At 42.9% G+C, this 25,647-nt stretch overlaps 1 protein-coding gene across 7 annotated transcripts in view; it reads left to right on the plus strand.

The window, feature by feature from the left end:
* The window catches only part of GHR (growth hormone receptor), a 283,050-nt gene that overhangs the window by 115,737 nt on the left and 141,666 nt on the right, over window positions 1-25,647 (plus strand). For all 7 annotated transcript variants that reach the window (XM_081231817.1, XM_081231816.1, XM_081231813.1 and 4 more), the window contains one exon: window positions 4,630-4,710. In XM_081231817.1, coding sequence (XP_081087943.1) covers window positions 4,641-4,710 — 70 coding nt within the window. In that variant the 5' untranslated portion in view covers window positions 4,630-4,640. The remainder of the gene's footprint in view (window positions 1-4,629; window positions 4,711-25,647) is intronic.

A 25,647-nucleotide genomic window follows, 5' to 3' on the forward strand; every position in this document is an offset into this window, starting at 1 on the left:
TGATATCAATAATGTCTGTGAATTTCTTCTCCCTCACTGATGGGAAGGAGATAAATTGACCTGGGCTTCCCTGGTGGCGCACTGGTTGAGAGTCCGCCTGCCTATGCAGGGGACACGGTTTCGTGCTCCGGTCCGGGAAGATTCCACATGCTGCGGAGCGGCTGGGCCCGTGAGCCGTGGCCGCTGAGCCTGCACGTCCGGAGCCTGTGCTCCGCAACGGGAGAGGCCACAACAGTGAGAGGCCCGTGTACTGCAAAAAAAAAAAAAAAAAAAAAAAAATTGACCTAAGGCATTTTGTGTCCGACCAATTTTCAAATGACCACCACCAAAAAGCGGATAATAACATGAACTCCAGATACAAACTGTTCAAATAAATGCCTGAAGCTAACTAGAATGGATCACTTCAAATACCCTTTTGGATGAGCCTCTTCCTTCTTCAGTGCTGAGTTCTTAGAAAAGCTTCACCAGGAAATCAATGAGATTCAGTTTTGCAATATTTCATTAGTAATCAACCTAGCATTAGAAAGTACACATTTATTAGGTTATCTACCTGGAGTCTTGGTTTTGCAATATAAACAATTCTGCTTCTATTGGGGTTTTTAAAGTCAGCTCTCGCTCTTTCCATAGCAGAATCACTAAATCAGTAAAACAGACATTTGAGAAAACTTCTTATTTCTGATCAGTTCAGCTGCCATTTTGATATTCGTCGTTACTTGGCCATAACAGAACTACAAGCTCCTAAATCTATTATTTTACTCCACTTATTAAAATGCTAACATCATACTTCTAAGGATGCTTTTGACCATTTTCCTTTTAAGTACTTGATACAGATCAGAGAATCAGAGGGTGTAGGTGGTTTTGGGTGGTGGCTCGTTTTGTCTGTGACAAATTACTAACCAGATATGATCACATTTTTTACCTGTATGGCTTCATATACTTTTTAATGTTACTTTTAAAAAAGATGACATGGGCATTCTTTACAAAATAGTCTTGTCTTCACATTAAATTTGTCTGCTACTCATCGTTTCTGTGTAGATATCTCTGAAATCCAGTAGTGATTTCTCTCTCAATGGTTTTGATTGCTTTTATATTCTCCATTGTGCCTTGTACAATGCCAGCAGCCACTGGTAGTTCAACAAATACTTGCTAATTTTCAATTAAAGAGAATGGAACCAGTGGCTTTCTTTGCCTGGAGTTGGTTTTAACATGTTGGGAAAAAATAGTGTATTTAATCTCCATCTCTTCTCATGTGTTTATGGACTGTTTTACAGCCAAGGAACAAAAGTATATCATTGGCCTCACTGTGATTTGGAGGCCTCCTGTGCTGCGCAGTTTACAGAATTAAAACTCACGCCAGCTGGGTCACAGGGCTTTTCAAACGGCTCTCCCTTGAGGAAGGGGGAGCCGGCAAAATGCCTCAGGCGCCTTGAGATCCGAATGGTGTGAGTTCCCTTCTGCAAAAATAGAAGCCTCCTTCCCCCACCCCAGTGAACAACGTGCCATGTGGCTATGGCCAAAGAATGCATAAATATCATTAGAAATTTAGAGATGGATTTTCCCTAGGAAAATACTGCGAACTTCATAAACCCAATAGACTAAGGTACAATTTCATAGATTCCTCTGAACAATGCCTGCCTCTAGTTAGATGATTATAGCAGGAAAAGGAAATAAAGGGATTTTCTCCTGCTCACATCTGGCACATCACTGATAGATTAAAGTTCCAAACTTTGTGTGCTGGCACTCTGTCCTCTCCCAGGGACATTTTATCTCCTCCAGAACCTAATAAAAGAGGACCCTCTCATCTAGAAGCTGCCATGCAGCGCCCTGTATCATTGAAGGGGAAAGCTTACAGTCCAATCGGCCCAGGCCAATGAACGTTCTGTTCATGTGATGGCACTAAAAAGAGTTCACTATGGGGGTGCAAGGAGGGGGGGGAGTGCAAAGGGGGCCGCTTTCGGAGTCATCCCCACTGAGCCAGCAGCAGTGGACTGGGAGTGTTAGTCTCTAAGGAAACCCTTAGCCCTTACAGAATCCAGCAGCCACATTGCCTTATCCTCTTCTCTGTTCCCACCCCTAGTTAGAGCCGTAGAGCTGGGAGTCCCTATGCCCTGCTCTCCTTGGCAGTGAACTGTTCTCTTCCATGTGGGAGGACGGCCGTCTTAAATACCTCCTTTTCTGCTGCCAGAGTGTGCAAACAGGTTTCTGGTTAATTTTGCTTCGGGGATTCTGATTTGTTGTGTGAGATAGAATGTATTCTGTAGAGATGTGTTTGTCTCATAAAGAAACTGTTGCAATAATCAGTTCCTTATTTGGCAGAAGCGAAGTTCATTTGTAGGCAGCAGCTTTCAAAAAATTGGGGTTGGGGGCTTCCCTGGTGGCACAGTGGTTGAGAGTCCGCCTGCCGATGCAGGGGACACGGGTTCGTGCCCCGGTCCGGGAAGATCCCACATGCCGCGGAGCGGCCGGGCCTGTGAACCATGGCCGCTGGGTCTGCGCGTCCGGAGCCTGTGCTCCGCAATGGGAGAGGCCACAACAGTAAGAGGCCCACGTACCGCAAAAAAAAAAAAAAAAAAAGATTGGGGACGGGAGGGCACCAACTATGATTCATCTGAAACAAAATTCACTTGTCTCTGGCATCTGCCAAGCCTCTTTGAGAATTTCGAAGAGGTAACTTCGAAACCAGAGAAAGCATCCTTCTGAGAAATGCAAACCTGTTCATATCCTTATTCAGCTGGGGAGCATACAGTGTTGCCTGGGAATGGGACTCACTGTTACAACCCAACATCAAGAGAGCCTGTGGCAGAGGAGGAAGGCTTCTTTACCCGACACGTGGTGTCTTGAGGGATGGCGAGTAAAACCAGCACTATGTACAGAATCCAGTTCCTCAATGCTTTTCCTCCTTAAAAAAATACTTGTAAAACAGAATTTAAAAGGAAATATCCAGTTACCCAGAGGATAGCATTTTCAACCTATAACGTATTTGCTTTTAGCCTTTTTATGTATTTCTGCTGGAGACTTCAAACTATGATTACAATGGCCTGTTCACCTAGGAGTAAAGGACCTTGGGAGAGATGCTCAGTGAAAGTAGCTGAGGATGATGCAAGGCCATGAGCCCAGAGCCTTCCAGGTTCAGAATTTAAAACATGGGTGTTATAATAACCACACCTCACATTAGTGTGAACTCTCACAGTTGGCAAAGTGTGTTCATCTGCGCCGTCACGCTCAGTCCTATGAATGACCCCATGGGGCAGTGTATGTGGGGCATCCTCATGCATGTGGGCTACACCTGGATATTCAGACGCAGGGGGAGATTCCATTCACCTAGAGATGTCTTCTTAGAATTTTTTAACAACGTTAAAATCATATAGAATTTAAAAAATGATGCATCATCCACTGTCTAGAAATGAAAGTGTAGAGTGTGAGACATTTACTACCTATTCAGAATTACGCAGCCATTACCCGGACCACCGCATTCCACTATCCGTGAAAACAAACATTTGTGTTCATCGTTTCAGTTTGATTAGGGGTAGCAGAGGGCTATTTTATTATCGTCAAGATTGTACAGTAATAAAAATAAGTCAAGTAGCACTGGTGAAGCCCCCAGTATGATGATCAGATTTGCCTGAGTGACTTGTAAAGTACTGTAATTTCATGGAAATATTGCAGCTAAGCTTTAGAGTAGTTGGCGTTAGTCGTCAGATGTAGCAACAGCTCTCCAAAGGGCAGTCTGCTGAGTTCATTTTAAGCCAGCCAAAATTGTCTCTTTAGAGACCCAGGAGGTGGACACCTGGTTTATTTATTCCCAAGTAGCTTCATTTCCTCCAGGTAAAGGTGTGTGCTGGCTGAGGCATGCTGACCTGCTCCCCCATTCATCAAAGGCTTCAAGGTGTGGCCACACTTGGGATTCCAAATGGCTAGCCCAGCCACAAACTGACCCTTCTTAGAGTCTGAGGTGTTCACATTCCTGGGCCTTTCAGAGACCACATTCCTCCTGAAACCCACAAGGACACCAGGTGTCCTAGGGGAAACCACCTAGGAAGCACCAGTGTTTTGTTTTCTTTTGCTTCTTACCTCCTTACTGCTGCCTTCTGGTTAAACCTCCTTAGGATGGCTCATTAGCACAGTGTTTTGAGTGTTAATTGAGCTCTTTTGTTCACTGGGACACACACTGGAGAAGTTTTACTACTACTGAAGTGGGTTGTTTTGTTTTCCCTTTCATGGGCTGTCCAGCTCAAGGCCCCTTGCTTGGTGATACTGCTGAAGAGTTTCTATTTCCAGATCAGATTAAAGTGAACCACACTGGCCCTGTTATGGAAGCAGTGCGTGGGGGTCATGTGTTGTGTGGTGGTCCTATGGCTGCCGGCCAGGCTGTGAAAATCTCTAGTGTCCATGTTATTTCCGGAGGCCGGCCCCCACCGGAAGTCGAATTTATTACAACCTGCTGTTTGCTCTCATGAAAAGTATGACAACGTGAGACTCTAGGGCAGTGAAAGACTTACAAAGACTCCTTCTAGAGCTGCTGTGCATGTCAACTCATTCATAATTTAGCCAGTCTTTAAACAATTTTTAATGAAAATAGTCTGCTTTTAATTGCTTAGCTTTATCTTATTCCTCTTTGTATGATCGCAGGTCCTACAGGTATGGATCTCTGGCAGCTGCTGTTGACCTTGGCAGTGGCAGGCTCAAGTGATGCTTTTTCTGGGAGTCAAGGTGAGTCCTGCTTTTCCATTCCCACCCACAGTGTTTTGAAACCACACTGAACTTTATTTGTTAAATCTAAGTTCTCTGGATGATGTAATTAGAAGAGGTAAGTTTTAAGTAGCAGTATATAGAAAACCTGTTGTAGCTTTAAAATCACAAACCAGGAGGACGTTTCTGGGGATGTTTTTAGGAGGAAAACAGTAGTCAGCTTTGGCATCTGATGTCTCCACGTCAAAAATAAATGCTGCAAATCATGCTGAGGGCATTTCTGGTGAAGGCAAGCCAGGTCTCTTGGTCCTCAGGCTCTGGGAGAGAGATTGAAATTGCACTGAAGGATTATTAACGTACTGATCACTCAGCTCATCTGTGACTAAGGATATCATAGCCTATTTCCAGGGCTCAGAATTAAGTCCTCTTAATCATATTCTCTGAGAGTGGAAATTGCAGATTTCAAATACATTTTACCTCTTACTCTCTGGGTGATTACCATTTAGCTAAAGCTGAAGGAGGAAACACCCGAAATAGTTGGATAAGATACTCAAAGTCACGAGTTTCCTTGGCCATCTCTGTAATTCTCCCTCCCCTTTTATACCCTCTTCCTACTGGAAGAGTTGCCATGTATTCAAACTTAGGTCTCACACAGCAATAACTGGAACAGGAGAGAAATGAAAGGGAATGAAAAGTATTTTTCTGCCCAGAAAGAAAATTGTGCTCGTAACGAGGGTGGGAGACGTTTTAAAATATCATCTTGTGTACTTGATTTTTTTTCTTGCTTGAGCTTCAGCAAAAGAAAGAAATCATCATTTCTCCTATCCTGTGATACCACAGTCACTTGTTGCTTTAAGAGTGGCCAACTCCCCTACTTACCAGGCAACTCATCTTGGAAAACACAGTTTAGCAGCAGAAGTAGTGCCTTAAAATGTCCTCCCTGACCTTCGAGCCAAAAATAAATCCCTAGTAGTGAGCTGCTGAGGGCAACCAGAGTAACTAAGAAAACAACAAGTGTAAAATATGTTATTTTATCTCCTAAAACAATTTTAAAATATTTATAGAAAAGAAGTCATAATTGTTTGAAATATTTTGGGGTCTCTCTGGTGTTATAATGTCAACATTTTGCAAGTCAAACATGGAGGGAATTGCAGGCTCCATGTCAGCAGCTTTTCCCATGGCTGGTTTTAGACCCTGGTTCTCAGCCAAAGAATTACAGCTGAGATCCTCTGCTATTCCAAAGTCATGGTGGTTAGGTCTCTACTTTCTTCATTAAGGTGACTTTCACTCCACTGGGCAAGGCTCGAGGAATTTAAAAGACTTGTGAAATGAAAAGTATGGCAAAGGAAATCTTTAAAGAAAATTTAAAATGTATCCCCAGCTAAAAGACTAGAGCTCAAGTTACATTTTTGACCTAGAGAGTCGGCAAAGAGCACCTATTTCAGCTGCTTTGACATTTTAGCAAGCCTTTAGCTTCATAGAGGAAACAAAACCATTAGCTGGTTTTATGTTTGCTTTTTTTTTTTTTTTGCTTTTTGATAGTTTTGTGTTTGCTTTGTTTATTTGGGGGCAGCAGAGCATAAGAAAATGCAATGGTTTATAGTAAATACAAATCACATAGTTTAACATTACTTACACATACTAAGTAATTTAGCAAAGGAAAAAAAATTCTTCTTTTCTTTTTCTTAGTAGGCTAACCAAAATTCCTTTGGAATATGTGGCTACTCCAAAATTCTTACCTTAAAATGGCCTGGGGATTGTTAAGGACGTGGTATGATGTTTATATAAGAAGGTGCAGATAAGCATGTTTGAACCTGAGCGTGTGTGTGTGTGTGTGTGTGTTGCTGGCGCTGGCCATTTATCCGATGAGTTCAGCCAGAGTGATCTCCTGATATGACATGGATTGAATCTCAGATGACATTCATGGGCCATGTGTTTCTTTTTCTGCCAGGTCTGGATTGTACCCAAATCACTTTATTTTTATTTTCTCTCCCATTGTATGAGGCAGACTAAAAATGTAAGAGAGGACTTAAAAAAAAAAAGATGCTACTGTAGTTTCACCAGCCATTCACTGAATTAAGTTTAGTCAGTGGAAGAGGTGGCACTGCTGAGGAAAGGAACTGGGAAGCGTCACGGGGAGAAAAGCTGCCCAGGAGCTGGGAGGAGATGGCAGATCTGCATGCCTCAGGAACGTTGGCACTGAAAGCCTCGAGCAGGGCTCTTCTTGCTTAGGCAGATGAGCAATTTAAAATATGCTGGCCCTAAGAGGATGTTTTTATTAAGTCTAATTGCCCTTTTGGAAATTTAATGAGAACTAAGCATCGAACAGTGCCACCATTGTATTAGCTAAAGTGTTGTAATTGATGCTCTCTGTTTGTCTTTCATCCTTAATATTAATTAGTCTTTACATCTGATCCTCAAGGCAGGTTACATACTCTCAGGGAGAATTTCTTTCTTTTTCTTTTTTTTTCTGGATGTACCACAGTTTATTGAATTTTTTAAATTAAAATATAGTTGATTTACAATATTATATTAGTTTCAGGTGTACAGCCTAGTGACTCGGTACTTTTATAGATTATATTCCATTCCAAGTTATTACAAAATGATGGCTATAATGCCTCGTGCTGTAGAATATATCCGTTTGGCTTATCTATTTTATATATAGTAGTTAGTACCTCTTAATCCCATACCCCTATCTTGCCCCTCTCCCCTCCCCTCTCCCCGCTGGTAACTACTAGTTTGTTCTCTGTATCTGTGAGTCCGTTTCTCTTTTGCTATATACATTTGTTTGTTTTATTTTTTAGATTTCACAAATAAGTGATATCATACAGTATCTGTCTTTCTCTGTCTGACTTTTTTCACTAAGCATAATACCCTCCAGGTCCATCCACGTTGCTGCAAATGGCAGAATTTCATTCTTTTTTATGGCTGAGTAATATTCCATTGTATATATATATATACCATATCCTTTTTATCAGTTTGTCTGTTGATGGACCCTTGGGTTGCTTCCATGTCTTGGCTATTGTAAATAGTGCTACTATGAACATCGGGGTGCATGTGTCTTTTCAAATTAGTGTTTTAATCTTTCTGGATATATATCCAGGAGTGGAGTTGATGGATCATGCGGTAGTTCTATTTTTAGTTTTTTGAAGAACTTCCATACTGTTTTCCATAGTGGCTGCCCCAATTTACATTCCCACCAACAGTGTAGAAGTGTCCTCAGGAAGAATTTCTTGTTCCAAAATCAGGAATGAGCAACAACGTTTCATTTTCAGAGGGATTCACAGGGTTGAACTGTCAACTGGTTGCATCAAAACTGCTACTCCTGGGCTCCCCTGGTGGCGCAGTGGTTGGGAATCTGCCTGCCAATTCAGGGGACACGGGTTCAAGCCCTGGTCCGGGAAGATGCCACATGCCTCGGAGCAACTAAGCCTGTGCGCCACAGCTACTGAGCCTGCACTCTAGAGCCCGCGAGTCACAACTACTGAGCCTGTGCCCCTGGAGCCCGTGCTCCACAACAAGAGAAGCCACCACCATGAGAAGCCTGCGCACCGCAACGAAGAGTAGCCCCCGCTTGCTGCAACTAGAGAAAGCCTGTGTGCAGCAACGAAGACCCAATGCAGCCAAGAATAAATAAAAATAAAAATAAATTAATTAAAAAAGAAACTGCTGCTTCTGCAAAGATGATTTTAATGAGAAATGTGTGTAAAGGCTTAATGGATACAAATATTCTTCTGAGGAGGGCCTGTTATACGTTGTTATACCTCTCCTATTTCTGTTGGTCCACAAGTGAGCATCCTCTTTGACCTCAGCAGTGTAAGGTGGGAGCAGGCTAGCCCCGACCTGAAGAAGTTCAGTCTAGTTAGGATATGAGGAACTTCTAGAAATTAATGAGAGACTGTATAGTTTTAAGGCCTAAATTGCGTGATGAATACAGATGGCCAAGATGCTCTAAAAAGGGCCAAATTAAGGTGGACTGGAATAGTTAATTCAACAAATTCAATTTACAGATATTTCTTTAGAGTTTTCCATTTTTAAAGATTGAAATTACGGCTATGACGAAAACAGTGATTCTTCCCTCAAGGAATTTATCATGACTTAAGAGATCAAGAATATGTATAAAGGATTACTGTGGGCTTCCCTGGTGGCGCAGTGGTTGGGAGTCCGCCTGCCGATGCGGGGGATGCGGATTCGTGTCCCGGTCCGGGAAGATCCCACATGCCGCGGAGCGGCTGGGCCCGTGAGCCATGGCCGCTGAGCCTGCGCGTCCGGAGCCTGTGCTCTGCAGTGGGAGAGGCCACAACAGTGAGAGGCCCGCGTACGGGGGAAAAAAAAAAAAAGAAAAGACTATATGAGGCAGAATGTATTAACTATAGAAATAGTGGCCTGAACTACACTCTTTAAGAGGAGTGAAGAGAGGAGAGTCACCTCAGGATGTGATGAAGCACAGAGAACTTCACAGGGGAGTTAGGTGTTATTTCAGCAGATATTAGAATACTGGGTTAAGACTTTGAAAGGCCTAGAAGAGCAGGGAGTGGCTGCAGGAATAGCGTGTGTGATAAAAGAACAACATAAAAGACGTGCACAGGTGTAGATATGAGGTGTACGCGGAGAACAAGTCAGCCAGTCACTGGGTTTACACTATGTACGGGGCACTGCGCTAGGAATGAGTGGTTCTACTTCACACACACAGCATCCAGCAGAGGTTTTTTGAGCACTTACTTTGTGGAAGGCGTACGATTAATTTGGCCAGAGTGCATGGTACATGAGCACTGTGTTTGTAATTATTCCCTTTGGACGTAAACTCAGGTCTATGAACTCGAGTTAAATTACAGAAGGTCTAGAGATGGCAAAAGCTTCATGGAAAAGGCAAGTCTTGCTGGGTCTCGAAGGATGGGTAGTATTTTGGAGAGGAAGCAAGTCATAGTTCTTAAAGTTGTAGGCCAGGTAAGAGGTTCATGATGGTACTCTGTGTGTGTGTGTGTGTGTGTGTGTGTGTGTGTGTGTGTGTAATATTTATATAAAGCATATACAGGGAATTCCCTGGCAGTCTAGTGGTTAGGATTCCACGCTTTCACTGCCAGGGCCTGGGTCTGATCCCTGGTCGGGGAACCAAGATCCTGCAAGCCACATGGTGCAACCAAAAAGAAAACTATTTATGTGTAATATATGTGTGTGTATATACATGTCATGGTTTGCAGGCAAAGCACATAATTAGTATCTTATCACTCTAAATATCATTCCATACCAGTCAAGATAAAAACCTTACACTAGGAGTGAGATGCCATGTCCCAAAGGAACCAGGATCCCCCAAATAATGTTCTTTGTATACCTTTGAACATTTTTCATAAACTTATGCAAACACACACAGCACTTGTGTGAAAGAAAAGACGCCTCTATTCTCATTGCTACCAGATAGGAAATAATGACACAGTGGCGGGAACATTTTATTTTTTCTAAATAAACCTTACACTTTCGTGCCCCTTTGCTGGTAAAGCTCCACAGAGCCCTGAGAGCTTCAGGACATACAGGATATATTTCAAGCAAGTATTAGAGTCATGGCTGTAGTTGGTAAACAGTGAAGCGTGAGCCTGTTAAAAATGTTTTCAGGAAGGAACAATGCGCACTTTCCTTGAATGCACACTGGAAGTGAGGGAGAAGGCCATAGAGCTTAAGATTACTGCTGTCTTTACTTCAAGAGGCAAGAAGAAATCTTAGCCTCTTCTAGTGCCGTGGACATTAGCAGACCTACATCACCTGGTCTTCCTGGTGTCACAGAGGCTAAGACGCCAGAGTTCAGGTCATAGCAGGCCAGGCGATGGAGCTTCTGGTCTTGTCTACCTGGATGATGCCAGTGGAAGATAGGCAGAGACCTTTGTGTGTGATGAGGACTTTTGGCAAGTTTTTATCGAGCACGTGTATGGATTCAAGGATGAATTTTGAATTTATGTTTCTACCTTTAAGGAGCTCGTGGTCTATAGAAGAGAAGACAGATAAGTAAACCTAATTTAATCATGGCTCGCTAAGGTTATTAAAGAGTTTTAAGCAGGGTAATAATACGGTTAGATTGTCCTTTTGGAAATACAGCCGGTAATCGAGTCAAAGTGAATTGGAGAGCAGTGAATGCGGAGGAAGATGGTTGTAATAGGTTAGGAGAGACGATGCAAGTGTGCCAGTGGTGGCTAAAACAAAATAGATGGGTTGTGGACAGATGTTGCGGAGTACTCGGAGTCCAATTACATGTGGATTTTTTCCAATTACATGTTATCAACATCAGCAGTGACTCACTTTTAATAGAGTGAAGCCCTGGAACACAGCTCAGCCTATTAGCAGTGAAGTGGTACTTGCACGGAACAGCTCTGTGGAGGGGGAAACACTGAGACTGATGACAGCAGAGTATCTTAGCAAACTTTCTTTTGCGCCATTTCCCAGAGCCCCTCCTGCCTGTGCCCAGCCCAGGTCCCATGGCTGTCTGCTCCCCTCTGCAGTGTGTCTGTGCTATGGCTTGGTCACTGTGCCCTGAGGGTCCACAGCGGGGACAAAGGCCTGAGCTCCATTCCTATGTAGTCTCTGCACATTCATGACTCAATCCCGAGACCTTGACATACCCCCATATATTTGATCATCCCTGGAATATGTACTTATCTCATGGAATGCAATAAAATATACGCAGGATGGGTCAAGGGCAGCAGAGTTATGCACTGAGCAGAATCTGGGAGGTCGGCGAAGCTTACACAGTAGCTACGTGACTCACCTCTATGAAGCAGCTGGCAGTGTGAGTGATGAGGTTTGTGCCTCAGCTAATTAGTATTAAAAGGACTGGGAGAGCTTCCCTGGTGGCGCGGTGGTTGAGAGTCTGCCTGCCGATGCAGGGGACACGGGTTCGTGTCCCGGTCCGGGAAGATCCCACATGCCGCGGAGCGGCTGGGCCCGTGAGCCATGGCCGCTGAGCCTGCGCGTCCGGAGCCTGTGCTCCACAACGGGAGAGGCCACAGCAGTGAGAGGCCCGCGTACCGAGAAAAAAAAAAAAAGGACTGGGACCACCACCTAAGAATAGCCTGAACCTTGAACATTCAGGTCACACATGCCAATGATGAACCATACTTCCAATCTTCTGCCTTAGATTATAGGACAATCATCTGCCAACCATTACAGGACAAGAGCCGGTCCTGGTGTGCAAACTGACTCCACACCACTTTGGTTCAGTAGCCTAAACTAGGGCTTCTATTATGGGAGGACAGGAACGGGGTTGACAGAATGTGTTTGATGTGTGGTGCCGGCCACCAGCTCTTGTTCATTGACACACCTGGGTTTCTGCCTCTAGTGGAAGCTAACCCAAGTTTAACTGTGCAGAAGTCCACACTGGCTTGGACTGGCCCGGCCAGCCTCTCCCTGCCTGATGTCCTCCACAACTAGGGCCCCAGGGTCCCTCAATCACCCAGCATCTTTTCCCTAGGAAAACCCTCTCAGGAAGAACCTGTGGGTGGTGGTTTTCTTCTCACCCTGATTTTAAGTCAATGTGTTACTTTGGTTTAGTTTAAACCCTTAACCTTAAACTCGATGATATAGAATTCTAGGAGGTTCAGAGCCACCCACAAAGGCATCTTAGGGGCCTATCCCCTGCTCGTTGTAACTGCCTGCTAGACATAGTTATGGATGTCTAACTTGTCATCAGGCAGAGTCACCAGCAGCCACAGCCCAAGGACCACCATCAGTTTTCACAAGCAGCAGGCATCAGGGTCCCATTTGGGCTCTTCCAGAAACACTCACAGGCTGTCAACAGTGTCATCCCTCAGACTCAGAGCAAAGCTTCCTCCTCGTCTGTAGTTAGCAGCCTAAGGGTGGTGATGATGTGTGACATAAACACACTTTGAAATCGGATGCAACTGATCGTACAGAGAGGATTCCGTGGCGCCCCATCTGGCCGGCGCTGCACAGACTGGGAGGCCCAGGGGCCTGGAGCACTTCTTCAAGCTCAGCTGCAAATCAGTCTTCTCTGGTCTGTATTTCCCAAAGCCGTCCAAAATGAATCCACGATATTTCATCAGATACATCTATCAGGACTCTCTGTTTCTGTCACAACTTACCAGCCTTAAGCCTTAACCTTCACTAATGACAGTGTCTGTGTTACAGCTCCACAGCAGGGTTGCAGGTATTAGGGTGTGGAGGCGCATGTCCCAACCGCGGAGGGAATGTTTCAGGATGTTGTTTGTTGTTTTAGAAGCTTTCCCCAAGATGCAGCACACAGGGATGGGCAAAGGGCCAGCCAGTGGTGGGGGATCAGGGGTTTGGGGAGGCGCCATTTGTTTTGTGTCTCTCTTCTAAATGAAGTTGTCGTGACATCTGCGTTTTAAGTTGTGTGACAAATTCTGGATTGAGCTTGAAATACACACAATTTGTTTTCGACTGATGGACAAAATGACCACTGCATACTCTGTGTAATAAATAGTTATAGATTAAAACTCACTAGACCTGAAAATTCATGGAGGCTGTTTTGTTCACCCCTGTATCCCCTCCTCTAGCATTCTGACACATGGAGTAGATCTTCATTTTATTTAAGGGAATCAACATCTAAATCCTGACCTGGAACTTTCCTAGTAATTGTCCACAGTTGTCACTAATGCTCTGTTATGTCCAGCCCTAACCAGGGCAGAGGCTGGATTTGGACCCCCTTCCAGTAGAAGGTGTCTGGAAATGGCTGTGCAACTGTAGAAGCTATTCTCCAAGAAGCCCCAAGTATCCCTGTGCCCTACCCGAAGCCCTGATTTGTGGCCTTTCCCTGTGGATGGAATGCTCTCATTTTCCTGCTCTATACTTCAGAGGCACCCAGGGTCAGAACTTTGCCCAACACACCAATGCCTGGGAGCCTGATGCCCTTTACCTGTCTTGCCAACCTTTTCCCAGGTGACTGGACTCTGTACCGCATGCACCAGCTACTGGCCAACATCCTGCATTGAATAAACCAGTCACCCAGCACCTACCCCTGACACCACCTTTATCTGTGCCCCACCTACCTGATTAAATCTCCTCAAATATTGACAGGTATACTGAGGCCTGCAGATTCCAAATTCAAGTTTTCTCTGCCCCTTCAGACATTGAACTTTAGATTACGAAAGACCATGACTAGGGATCTTATGGAGAGCTAGATCAGTTTTCCCAGCCTCATCCCTTAAATATCAGGTTTTTCCAGTTTCCAATGAGAGCCCATCTTGAAGTATGAAATTCTCAAAATTAAATCAGGTATATGATCAAATCCTTAATTTCTTCATCCATGAATATGGAAAAAAGTTGTATTTTGTGTAATCTAATCTTTTAGTAAAATCTTGCAAATTTGTAAAAGGAGAAATAACATTCAGAATATTTGACTTGTGGATAGCTGTGTGTTATTTAGTATTAATAGACTTATATTAGTGGAGATTGAATTGGTGATGTTTACCATGCCTTGGTTTCCCCCAAACTGAGAGCTCAGTTTTTTAGGAAAGGACCGTTTTGTGGCTGTGTAACGTTCAGGACCAATCCTCCTTCCTCCGCTACCCAACCAGTGGGCCAGCTGCTTCCTTGGCTGAAGCAAGAAGCACAATGCTTTTTTTTTTTTTTTTTAAAGAGAGGGCAGTCAGGGAAGTGGGGGAACCAGTCAAAGAGCCCTGCCCCATGTCAGGGCACAGTCGGGCCAGATTAGCTTGTGAGGTGGAGAATGCAGTGAAGTACCGAGGTGCTGTGCTCAGACAGCCCAAGCCAAGTTTACAAACCAGTTTGTGATTGTGCCCGGCTTCCCTTGTGAGCCGGGCCAGCACCATAGTCTCTGGGTGTTTGCTCTGAACTGCGTAAGCATGGCTGACTAGCTCTCTCTCCCTTTGTAGCTATCACTAAGCCTGACTTCCTGGAAAGCTCTTATCGAGGAATAGAAAGACCTAGATTAACTTCTGTGCATACCATGGCCATATATGCGTGTCAAACTCGTGTTTATATAGCCATTATAGGTGTGAAAGGCAAAAGTGTAGCTACTCCCCAGTATGACCTGTCTTGTCTTATTTCTATGGATGGGTACTAAAAGCCTGTATTTTTATGTCTTAAAATCTTACCTGAAGGAAAAAATATTAAAGACAAAAGGACATGTAGCATTTTCATTAACCTGAGATGTTTCTAAAATGAAACTATTCTCTAACCATCAAATTTGGGCAGAGGGTGATTTCTCCAACATGTTGGTTGAGAGTGGGTTGCTATAAACCCAAAGTCAGAAGCCTTTGACGTGGCGGAGAGTCAATGGATGCCTTAAAGCAGAAGGTAGAAGGAAGAAGCTGAAATTCCAGGCTGAAATGAGGGGACCGTGGCTGTCACTGAGCCCACAGTTGGTATTCAATAAATACCATGCAGATTACTGATTGATTTCTGCAGTTAGTTGCTAGGAGCCCAGTTTGATCTGCACTTGATTTGGTTATACACAGTGTCCCTCCGGTTCTGTGATCCTGCCCTTGGCTGTCACTTCCTTGGGGCAGCAGCAATCAGCCAGAGGCTTAGACCATCAGAGGGTAAAGGGGGCCTGTGGAGGAACTCTCTGGAGGGTGAGGAGAGAGGCTGGTCAGATGGCCTTGGCTGGTACTCACAGAACATACAGAGATGCTTAGGGAGTAGGACCAGTAAGCAAGTCTCTGCACCAGTCATATCTGATTCCTGCTTCCATCTTCTCTGCCATCATCAGGAGAAGCAGTCTAGATTGGGGATTTTAGAGCATTGATCTTGAACTTTGTCAGAATTGGGTTGGGATCCCAGGTCTATCATTAATGAGTTGTGTGATTTTTTTTTAGGTCGAGTTCCCCAGAAGCCAGATGCTGAGACAAGGGTTCAAATGAAAGTGAATTATTAGAAAAATATTCCAGGGGGAAACTGACAGGGAGTAGGGAAATGAGACAGGGAAAAGGCTAAAAAAGAAAAAAAAACAAAAACAAGCAAGAATGCGATGTCAAGTGCTATCCCACGGTGGGGTGGATGATGGGGATGGTATCTGGCTCGGTCCCCTCTAGAGGTAGTGCTTCAAGTTCTCCAGAACAGCCCTCAGCTGACGGTTAAGGGCGACCCTTGGAGGTCATAAATTCCTAGACACTATCAGCTCCCCAAGTGCAGGTCAAGATGGCTCCAGGTGCCGAAAGGGACACAGGTGCTGGTGTTGGGAGTGAAAGCACACAGGGAGTCCATGTGCACATAAATGGTTATGGGATCTATATCAGCAGAGCACTGACAGCATGTACTACAAAGGCTTTCGTAGTCTCTTACACTTTCTGAGCCTCAGTTTTCTCCTCTGTTAAATGGGAGGAAAAGAACTTGTTTAAAACCATCAAGGAGGTAACAATAGTAAAGCACCTGCTGAGATGACACAGGAAAAGCACACAAGTAGTCAACAACTGGTAACTCTTATTGGCCTCAGGTTGAGTTATTTCAAACCCTGAGGCCTTAAATAAACATGCAAACTAAACAGACATGTAGAATTTGAATTATAACAATATATGCCGAAAAGGAGCAGTTCAGTTGCACAAGGAAGTTTTGGAAGCTAAAGATAATTTTAATAATGACTCCAGAAAACTGTCTGGAAGAGGATTCTAATGTTTAAGATGCTTTCAACAATAGAACTAAGGCATGATGGCATAAACTTTTAGGAAACAGGATACTGTTCTATATTTATAGTTTTAACAATGAATGCTCAGAGGATAAGTGTGATAAAAACCTTAGTGCTCTAGTTCTTATACTTTTAATAAAATTGAATCTGATCAGTCCAGCAAGTGGGTCTGGAGTGAGTTGACTCTGAGATGCTGGGAGTGACACCGGGCAAGTCAGTTGAGTTCAACGAGCGTTCTTTGAGCATTTGCCATATGGCAGACACGAGACCAAGAGGAATGAGGTACAGTTTCCCAGGATAGTCACCAGGTGAACTGGGGATGTAAGGAGAGAGAATTTAAACCAGTTCATTGCAAGAAAAATAGAAGCATTTCATGGGTCCAATTTTAAGTACTTTATACCTGTAACCTTGGTTAATTCCCACAGCAATGGTAAGAGGAAAGTTCCATTATTACCCTGCTCTGGGTAAGGCCACCAAGAATAGTTACGTAACTAGTTTACAAAACTAGCGAAGGCCAACGTGAGAGTCCAATCCAGGCAGTCTGACCCCAGAGTGCACGCTACACTGCCTCACGTGTCCTAGGATTTCCGTGGTACCTAACTATCTGTAGTAATCACCTCTGTAGGAATTTCAGCTGAACTCTGGAAGTTGCATTTGTTTCACTTACTCAGCCAAGGTCAAGAATCATAGTTATGTCAAAGCAACAGGAGGCAATTCTATGAACTCCTTCTGTAAATCCTCTAAGATTCAGATTCATTAAGTTTAATGTAGTACTTTGACTTTTAATGTTGACCGCATTATTTCATATATAAGTATTGATACTTATATATACTTATATACAAATGTAAAACTTATGATGAGGCATGGGTAGTTTCCTCAAAGCAAATGGGCATCTCTTCCTGAGGTTATATCAGTAGCCAAAGTTTGTGGGGACAGGTGCCACCTCTTCTCCTTTGAAAGAAATCCTTGAAAGGTACGTCCTGGGCCACTGAGCAACCCCTTCTGGTACTGTGCAGCCCTGTTATGTGTACAAGGCTCTCACTGCATTGTTCTAAGGAGGTTCAAGAACTGTCTTATGAAAGCAACTCTGGGTTTTCTCTTCTGATCACTCCTGGATTCTCCACGAATGCAGAAGCTGTCAAAGTAAAGGAAAGCCATCTACTAACATGCCTAGAGAATTATTCTACTACACACATTCACTATTATAGCATGTACTTTTGCCTGTTTCTAAGACTGTACCTCCTTACCCAAAGCTTTTCCCATCGTCAGTGTATTAACATTCCCTATTTTGTACACAGGACTTGTGTTGGTATAACATTGTTCCTACACCATTTTCTGATAAGATTTGTCTATACAAATCAGTGGACGTGAAACCAAGCTTATATGAACAAGAGTCTTCCATTCACTGGAATTTATTTTTCTGTTGCCCTTTTAAGGTAAAGGGGCACATTGTCAGAAAAGAAAACTGTACCAAGAAATTATTTAAAAACAAATTTGGAGTGTCTTTCTTGCCATCAGTGATCTCACCTAATAGTGTGATGGGAAAGAAACATCAACCAATCACCAGCTCTGGGTTATGAGTCCAATTGCATCAGTAATCAGTTCTGTGGTTATGGGCAAAAGCTGTTAATTTCTATAAACTCAGTTGCTGATATATGAATAAAACTTTTCAGAGAGAAAAAATCAAATCTGTCCCTCTCAACTCCAAAATTATTTTTTCTGTTATTTCTTAGATACGGATGTAGTACCCAGCTAGGGATTCCTTCATGCCAAGCCCTGTCTGAAGGTCTTTGTGATAGACTTTCTAAGCTTTTTTTCTTTTTTTTTTTTTAAATTAGTGACTAGAGTGAGGACAAGGAAGGCAGACTCACCAAATCTACAGATGATGCAAAGCCAAGGATAGCTAATGTGCTGAATCACAGACATAGGATTCAAGATATCTTGACAGCCTTGGTAGTGGGCCAAAACCTGGAAGATAAAATTTGATAGGGATAAATGTAAAGGCCTGTGTTTAGGTTTTAAAAAATCATAAATGAAGTGACAGTCCTGACTCACAGCAAGTCCTCTGTAAAAGACTTGAAGTTATTCAGCTCATTGCAAATATATAATTTAACTCACCTGTTACAGTGTAGCTACCAAAGTAAGGTAAGATAACTCAGGCTGCCTTAATAGAAACAGAGGGTCTAGAACAAGTAAAGCACCAGTCCTCTGGACTCTGCACTGGCCACAACATATCTAGAATAATCCGCTGAGTTCCAGATATCGAGATTTAAGAAAGATGTTGGTAAACCAGAACAAAATAATCTTAATGGTGAAAACTCTTGAAATCACACAAAAGGAACTGGAGATGCTTAGTCTGAGGGTGATGAAGGGGCAATGGCAAGGTATTTGTTTTAAAAATGTATCTTGTTGATGAGGGCTTTAATCAACTGTGTTTAGAAAGCATGGAGAAATAATATACCAAAAATGTAGACTTTGGGAACCAAACATGTGCATGTATGACTTTCAGCACTGTAAGTTTCAACTCTGTGACTGAGTAATTTCTCAGCGTATCCGTTTCCCATCTTGAAATAGGGGTAATAATATCTTGCTCAGAAAGCCATCCATGAAAGTTAGGCGAGCTGGCATGTTAAGTACCTGGCATAGTTATTGGTAAGAGTTAGGGTTTTTGTAAAGGCTAATCTCTTCTTTGTTTACCTTCCCTTCAAGAGGGGGAGAAGGAGGACAGTTAGGTTGCTTTTCCAGGAAGTATTCTATGCCTACTGCAACTATCCCCAAGTAGGATGAGTTGCTAGGTCAGACAGGGCTGGGGTTAAAGTCTGGGAGAGCAGTGCTGACCTGCCAAGGCACTCTGGTGCCCCGCTCTTGTCCCCCACTCTTGTCCAAACACAGCTTCATGTAATAATTCTGATTTTACACAGTAAGTTTCCAGGTATGATTTCGTGTGAATGAATAGTTCAGGAAATTTTTTAAAAGGCAGAAAATCAGTGGATAAGATGTCCCTAAGAAGCCTTTGTTCTCGCTGTTCTCTGCACGTCTGTGTTGTTGGGATTGATACTCCCTAGAACATGCACAGTCCTGCTGGAGATGGAGTCAGAAAAGCCCCAAATGTGTTACTCCACTACACCTATGAAGTTAGGGAATCATTTTTGTAAGTTATAGAAAGATAGTTCAGTTGTGACAAACAAAAGGGATTGCTGGCCCCCTCTCTGTAGTTCTCTTATCACTGCGGTACCATGATTTCCTGCTCCACTGCCCGCCCCCACCCCCACCCCAGGCAAGTCATGTATGATTTTCTCAAAGGCAAAAGGTAGAATTAACTTGCCAGTATTTCGACACTGGGTTTTCTTTTAAACAGCTGATAAGTAAATCCATCTAGCCCTCTCTAGCTGTCCTTCTAGGAGCTTTAATCACAAGAAGCAGGCGAACTTGTAAGTGTTCTAAGAGAGCTTAGACAGCAAAATTATTCTTCTTGAAATGCATGAAAGTACCCAGGTGCTTCCAAGCTATGCCCAAGTGCCTTCTCTAAAAGAACATGGTGGGCAAACCAAATATCCATCCTGGGTCAGCAGTTGGGAATCAAACCATGAACTTGCTATTCCCATACTTTCTGGTTAGTTTGTATGTTTTTGAGTAAGTTGACTGAATGCAAGGAGTAGTTTAATATGGTACACTGAGTGATTTCTTATAGGACATACTTAGTCAGAAAAATATGTCAGACAGGAGCTCACAGAACATAGACTTACAATAGTTTTAGAGATCGAAGGCCTGGATGAGGGTTTCTCAGTCTTGACAGTATTGACATTTCTGGTCAGATAAATTTTTGTGGTGGAAGCTGTCCTGTGCGTTGTAACATGTTAGCAGCATCCGTGACCTCTAGGTACTAGGTGGTACCCTCCACCCTCAGTTGTAAGAACCAGAACATCTCCAGACATTGCTAAGTGTTCCCTGGGTGAGGGGGCACTGGGGGTGGGAAATGACCCCCAGTTGAGAGCCACTGCCCTAGATCTGGTGATTGCATGTTGACCTGACCGTGCCCAGGGTTGTTGCAGGGGTCAAATTAGACAAAGCGTGTTTATAGACTTTTTAAAGGGAAGAGAAAATGTATACATATAGTTACAATGCAGCCCTTATCTTTTCACTGGTTCATTTGTTCATTCATTCATCCTAAGATTTTTTTGAACCAGGTGGTGGACACCTTTAAATAAATAAACCTTGAGAGGCTGAAAGGTGTGCCGAGTAAACAAAGAACTTAGAAGAAAAAGAGCAATCATGTAAGACGTCCCATAATGAATGTATGCATATAACATGCACAAAATGTTATGGGAGCCCCAATGAAGGAAGGGCTGCCTTTGACCCAAACCATAGAAAACCAGTTGGACTACACAGCTGAAGCTCTGTAATAACAATTACCGTTTGACTAATTGTGACTAATTCTCCTTCACACGATGACATATATTCATGCAGCTTTACCAGGAGTGTTTCAGGTGTGTGCTGACCGTGTTCAGCACTGATTCAGGTATTAATCATTTTTTAGGTCTACACTTAGGTCTGAAATCTGAATGAGCAACTTAATTGAAGTTGTTACAGACACCTGTTATTTTCGCCTTCTTTCATACCCGCTCCAATGATAGCAAACAATCAAACAAAAAAATAGACAAAAATTCCAGCCCAGATTGCCTGAAGTAGAGCCACAAATATCAGACACTAGAGAACAACACAGGAAGCTCAGTCCTGAGTATATTCTTCAAATGGACCTCGATCAGTTCATTTGAGGTCTGTTGATTCAAGAAGAACCATTTCTAGAATCATGAACACCTGTTTAAAGCTCTAAATCTGACATTGCATATTTAGATAGAAATATGTCTGCCTGAGTAATTACCTGCTAGTACCATGGAGATAGGGTTGACCATTATGAAAGTATCAGAATTTCCAAACTTTATTCCAGAATGTTCTGCATTAAATATTCATTAACAAGGAAATTCCATATAAAAGCTGGTGTGCCCTATGGAGCCACATTTACATTAAAGCCTGTCCTGCCTTTAAACCTCCCCTGCAATTTTACCTATTCTGTGTTGCAGAGGTACACACAGATTGACTAGAGCAAGAGTTGCTAGCTTTAGCATGAGCTGCCCTAATGGTTTTGAGTCACATTTGTTTGGGAAGATCACACTTAAAGCCCGTCACTCGTGCTTGTCTATGGGGAATGCAACAACTTTGATATCAGCTAACAAATCCCCATGAACGCACAGCCACATCTGAGCGCTTCTGACACGTGCTTCCTGTCAGTTCTCCCTCGACAGCTTTGAGAATTAAAGCCTAGTGAAGTAAACTGGGAGACATCCCTGAGCATTTAGTAGAAGAAGACTGACTGGTGGAGTATGGGAACTGCAAAGCCAGCTGTTGAAATCAATGTAATTGGTGTGAGATTACATTTCATCAGCCTTAAGACCTGCCTTTTACCACCAGAGAAATCAGTCTCCACGTTTAAGGTCACATCAATATGAAACATTCTGCATACTGAGCTGTCTGTCACGTGCCTTTAGAATATCTATGCCATGCTGTTTTTTAAGCATTACAAGCGAAACAAACAGCTGACAGGTGGGTCTTGTGGTACATTCAGAATCCCTGTGAAAACTCCCCCAGCACTATATCTTTAAATCTCAACTTGATTATATTTATGAGAAAGACATATACTGTATACAACATAAGCATGTATCGATAGCCCTTATTTGATGACTCATTGTGAAAACCAAGCCTGTATTATGATTTTTAAGTCAGGAATTTATTGGATATACTCATGTCTTATCTCTGGATTGTACTGTCTCTAGCTTCCCTCGCTTGAAAAAAACTTGCTTTTCATAAAATTACCAGGAATTGATTCAACAAATATTTTTTATTGTAAATTAACTATACATCAATGAAAAATGGTTTTAAAAAAAACAAATATTTTTGTGCACCTACTACGTGCCAAGTACTATTCTAGGTGCCTGGAATGCTTTCGTGAACAAGAAATGTGAAAAAAATCCTGCTGCCATGGAGCTTTCCTTAGCAGGATTTATATGTGTTTTGAAGAGGGTGTGTGGGTAGGTGAGGCAGATAATAGCCTATAAAAATAATAATTAAATTATTTGAATAATTATAACCACTCCATTTGTTCCTCATCGGAGTGTAACCAAAAGTTGATCTTGAAATATTTTTATCTGAATCTCCTGAGTTTTCAATGTTAGGGACCAGTTCAAAATAATTTGACACTAAACATGTCCTCATGGTCTGTCTGGAAGCTGCAACACGCACCCTCTCTGTTTATTGATGAGAAAGCCCAGGCCCAGAGAGGTTAAATGACTTACCCAAAGTCCAGTAGTCATCAGCAGGGGCAGGGCCGAGATGCAGACTCCTGGTCTGGTGTGCATTCCTCCACAGGTTAGCCTTTGACAGCAAGCAACCTAGCTGGCAGAATCTATTTGTTTCTTTTTTTTGGTTTTGGTTTGGGGTTTTTTTTTTTTCTGAATCAGTGATTTTCTTTCATACGACAGGTAGTACCATTGAGTTAAATATAAAAATCCCCTTGCCTATTAAATTTTCATCTTATTTCTTCACTGGTCATACATTTGGTATTTATTTTTTATGGTAATATGGTTTTTTTTAACTTTTTATTTTATATGACAGTACAGTTGATTAACAATGTTGTGTTAGTTTCAGGTGGCATCTATTTGAAAATCTGTTTTGAAACGTCACAAAATTTAAAACGTCTTAGGGTACATGCCGAGTGGCAGCCTCACGGCAGAGTGGTCAATAGCAGAAAGGAGATTTTCAGGTGAACGAATTGGGTTGAGACAAGACCCTTATGAAATCACTCTGCTCTCCACCATGGCAGGCCAGCTGCGGAGGCATAACCCCTGATCCTTGCACCCTCATTCATCTTTCTCACTCACAAACCACCACTGCCCATTCTCCTCCTGCTTCCTGGAGCACCAGAAGACACGGCTAGAGATGGGTCTATGGCCTTGCTACCACAGCTTTCTCTTATTCCTGTCTCCATTCCTGTTCTGCATATACCTTGGACTGGGGCGTCATTCTTAGAGCTCCACTAGATCATTTGTTGAAAAGATTGTTTATAAATCCAGGTTAAGAACAGAATTGAAAAGGCACTGGAAGTAGTCATGTACTGGAATAAACTGCAGTCAGTAGTCATGGCTCCTAGACCTACCATTCTAGGTGGCCTTGCTAGAACTTGGTTTCCCTAACTATACATGGGATTTTAAAATCTCCCTATGTACAGGCTTGCTGCGAGGATTAAAAGGTTAAGGGAGATTGTGTCTGTGATAGCCCTCTGAAAACTGTGACTTGCAATCCATATTCTAGCAATTTCAGTTACTTCTGCCCTTCTTTCTCTGAAGACAAGTTGCTAGAGGGATAGACAATTTTATCATGATTTTGAAGGCTGTCTTCTGAGAGTTGGAAGGGACCTCAGACACCCTTATGAGACCAACCTTGGCTGTTAACTCAGAATAAGCTAGGAGTTTTTTGAAAAATACAGATTCATAAGCTCCAAACCCAGAGATTCTGATGCAGAAGGCTGAGAGTGATGTCCTGGAGTTTGTCTGTTTTCATGTTATGAGTGTGTGTGTGTGTGTGTGTGTGTGTGTGTGTTTTAGGAAAACTCCAAACATGAATCTGAAGACTACCTGGTTTGGAAAACCTGGCCCCAGCTTCCTCTAATGCTGCGCTCTTTCTCCTTCCGTCCCTGGCTTCACTTAGCAATGGAAAACCACTAATCACTCAGGCTCTCATCTTTTCCACTCAGTTGACTTGCCCCCTTGCAGCCCCCATTACTCGGCACCCCACCTTGACAGCTGCTCTTGCCAAGCGCTGACATTGATCCATTTGGACGTCCTCTCCCTTCCACCTGCTGCCCTCTAGTGGAGGTGCCGACAAGCAGCAAAATGTTTAAATGGGAGCCACCAGGAGTTGGCCAGTCTGAGCTGGCAAGTCCCCAAGGAGATATACACAGACCACAGCTATGAGAGGAATCATTAGGATAGCCTCAAGCTCATGGGACACTGTTTGCACATGACTTACATTTAGAGCAGAGCTTTATAAAGATCCTGGCATCTCTTTATGGGTTCCCCCCCCACCCCGCCCCAGGTTTCAGAAATCTACCTAGAACAGGTTATCCTTGGGATATTTTTGCTTCCTTGTCCCCCTTTTTTTCTATCATTTACCCGAATTCCACCTCTTGCAGAAGAAGTTGGTTCCTCCCTACCTCCCCAAACCTTTGGATTTTTTTAATTTTGCAAAAAATGAAAGGGTATTTTTTTTACATCTTTATTGGAGTATAATTGCTTTACAATGGTGTGTTGGTTTCTGCTTTATAACAAAGTGAATCAGTTATACATATACATATGTTCCCATATCTCTTCCCTCTTGCATCTCCCTCCCTCCCCCCCTCCCTATCCCACCCCTCTAGGTGGTCACAAAGCACCAAGCTGATCTCCCTGTGCTATGCGGCTGCTTCCCACGTAAGGTAGATACCTTACGTTTGGTAGTGTATATATGTCCATGCCACTCTCTCACTTTGTCACAGCTTACACTTCCCCCTCCCCATATCCTCAAGTCCATTCTCTAGTAGGTCTGTGTCTTTATTCCCGTCTTACCCCTAGGTTCTTCATGACATTTTTTTCCCTTAGGTTCCATACATATGTGTTAGCATATGGTATTTGTCTTTCTCTTTCTAACTTACTTCACTCTGTATGACAGACTCTAGGTCCATCCACCTCACTACAAATAACTCAGTTTCGTTTCTTTTTATGGCTGAGTAATATTCCATTGTATATATGTGCCACATCTTCTTTATCCATTCATCCGATGATGGACACTTAGGTTGTTTCCATCTTCTGGCTATTGTAAATAGAGCTGCAATGAACATTTTGGTACATGACTTTTTTGAATTATGGTTTCTCAGGGTATATGCCCAGTAGTGGGATTGCTGGGTCATATGGTAGTTCTATTTGTAGTTTTTTAAGGAACCTCCATACTGTTCTCCATAGTGGCTGTACCAATTCACATTCCCACCAACAGTGCAAGAGTGTTCCCTTTTCTCCACACCCTCTCCAGCATTTATTGTTTCTAGATTTTTTGATGATGGCCATTCTGACCGGTGTGAGATGATATCTCATTGTAGTTTTGATTTGCATTTCTCTAATGATTAATGATGTTGAGCATTCTTTCATATGTTTGTTGGCAATGTGTATATCTTCTTTGGAGAAATGTCTATTTAGGTCTTCTGCCCATTTTTGGATTGGGTTGTTTGTTTTTTTGCTATTGAGCTGCACGAGCTGCTTGTA

This window comes from Mesoplodon bidens (genome assembly GCF_964165515.1).
Source record: "Mesoplodon bidens genome assembly, chromosome: 4".
NCBI lineage: Eukaryota > Metazoa > Chordata > Mammalia > Artiodactyla > Ziphiidae > Mesoplodon > Mesoplodon bidens.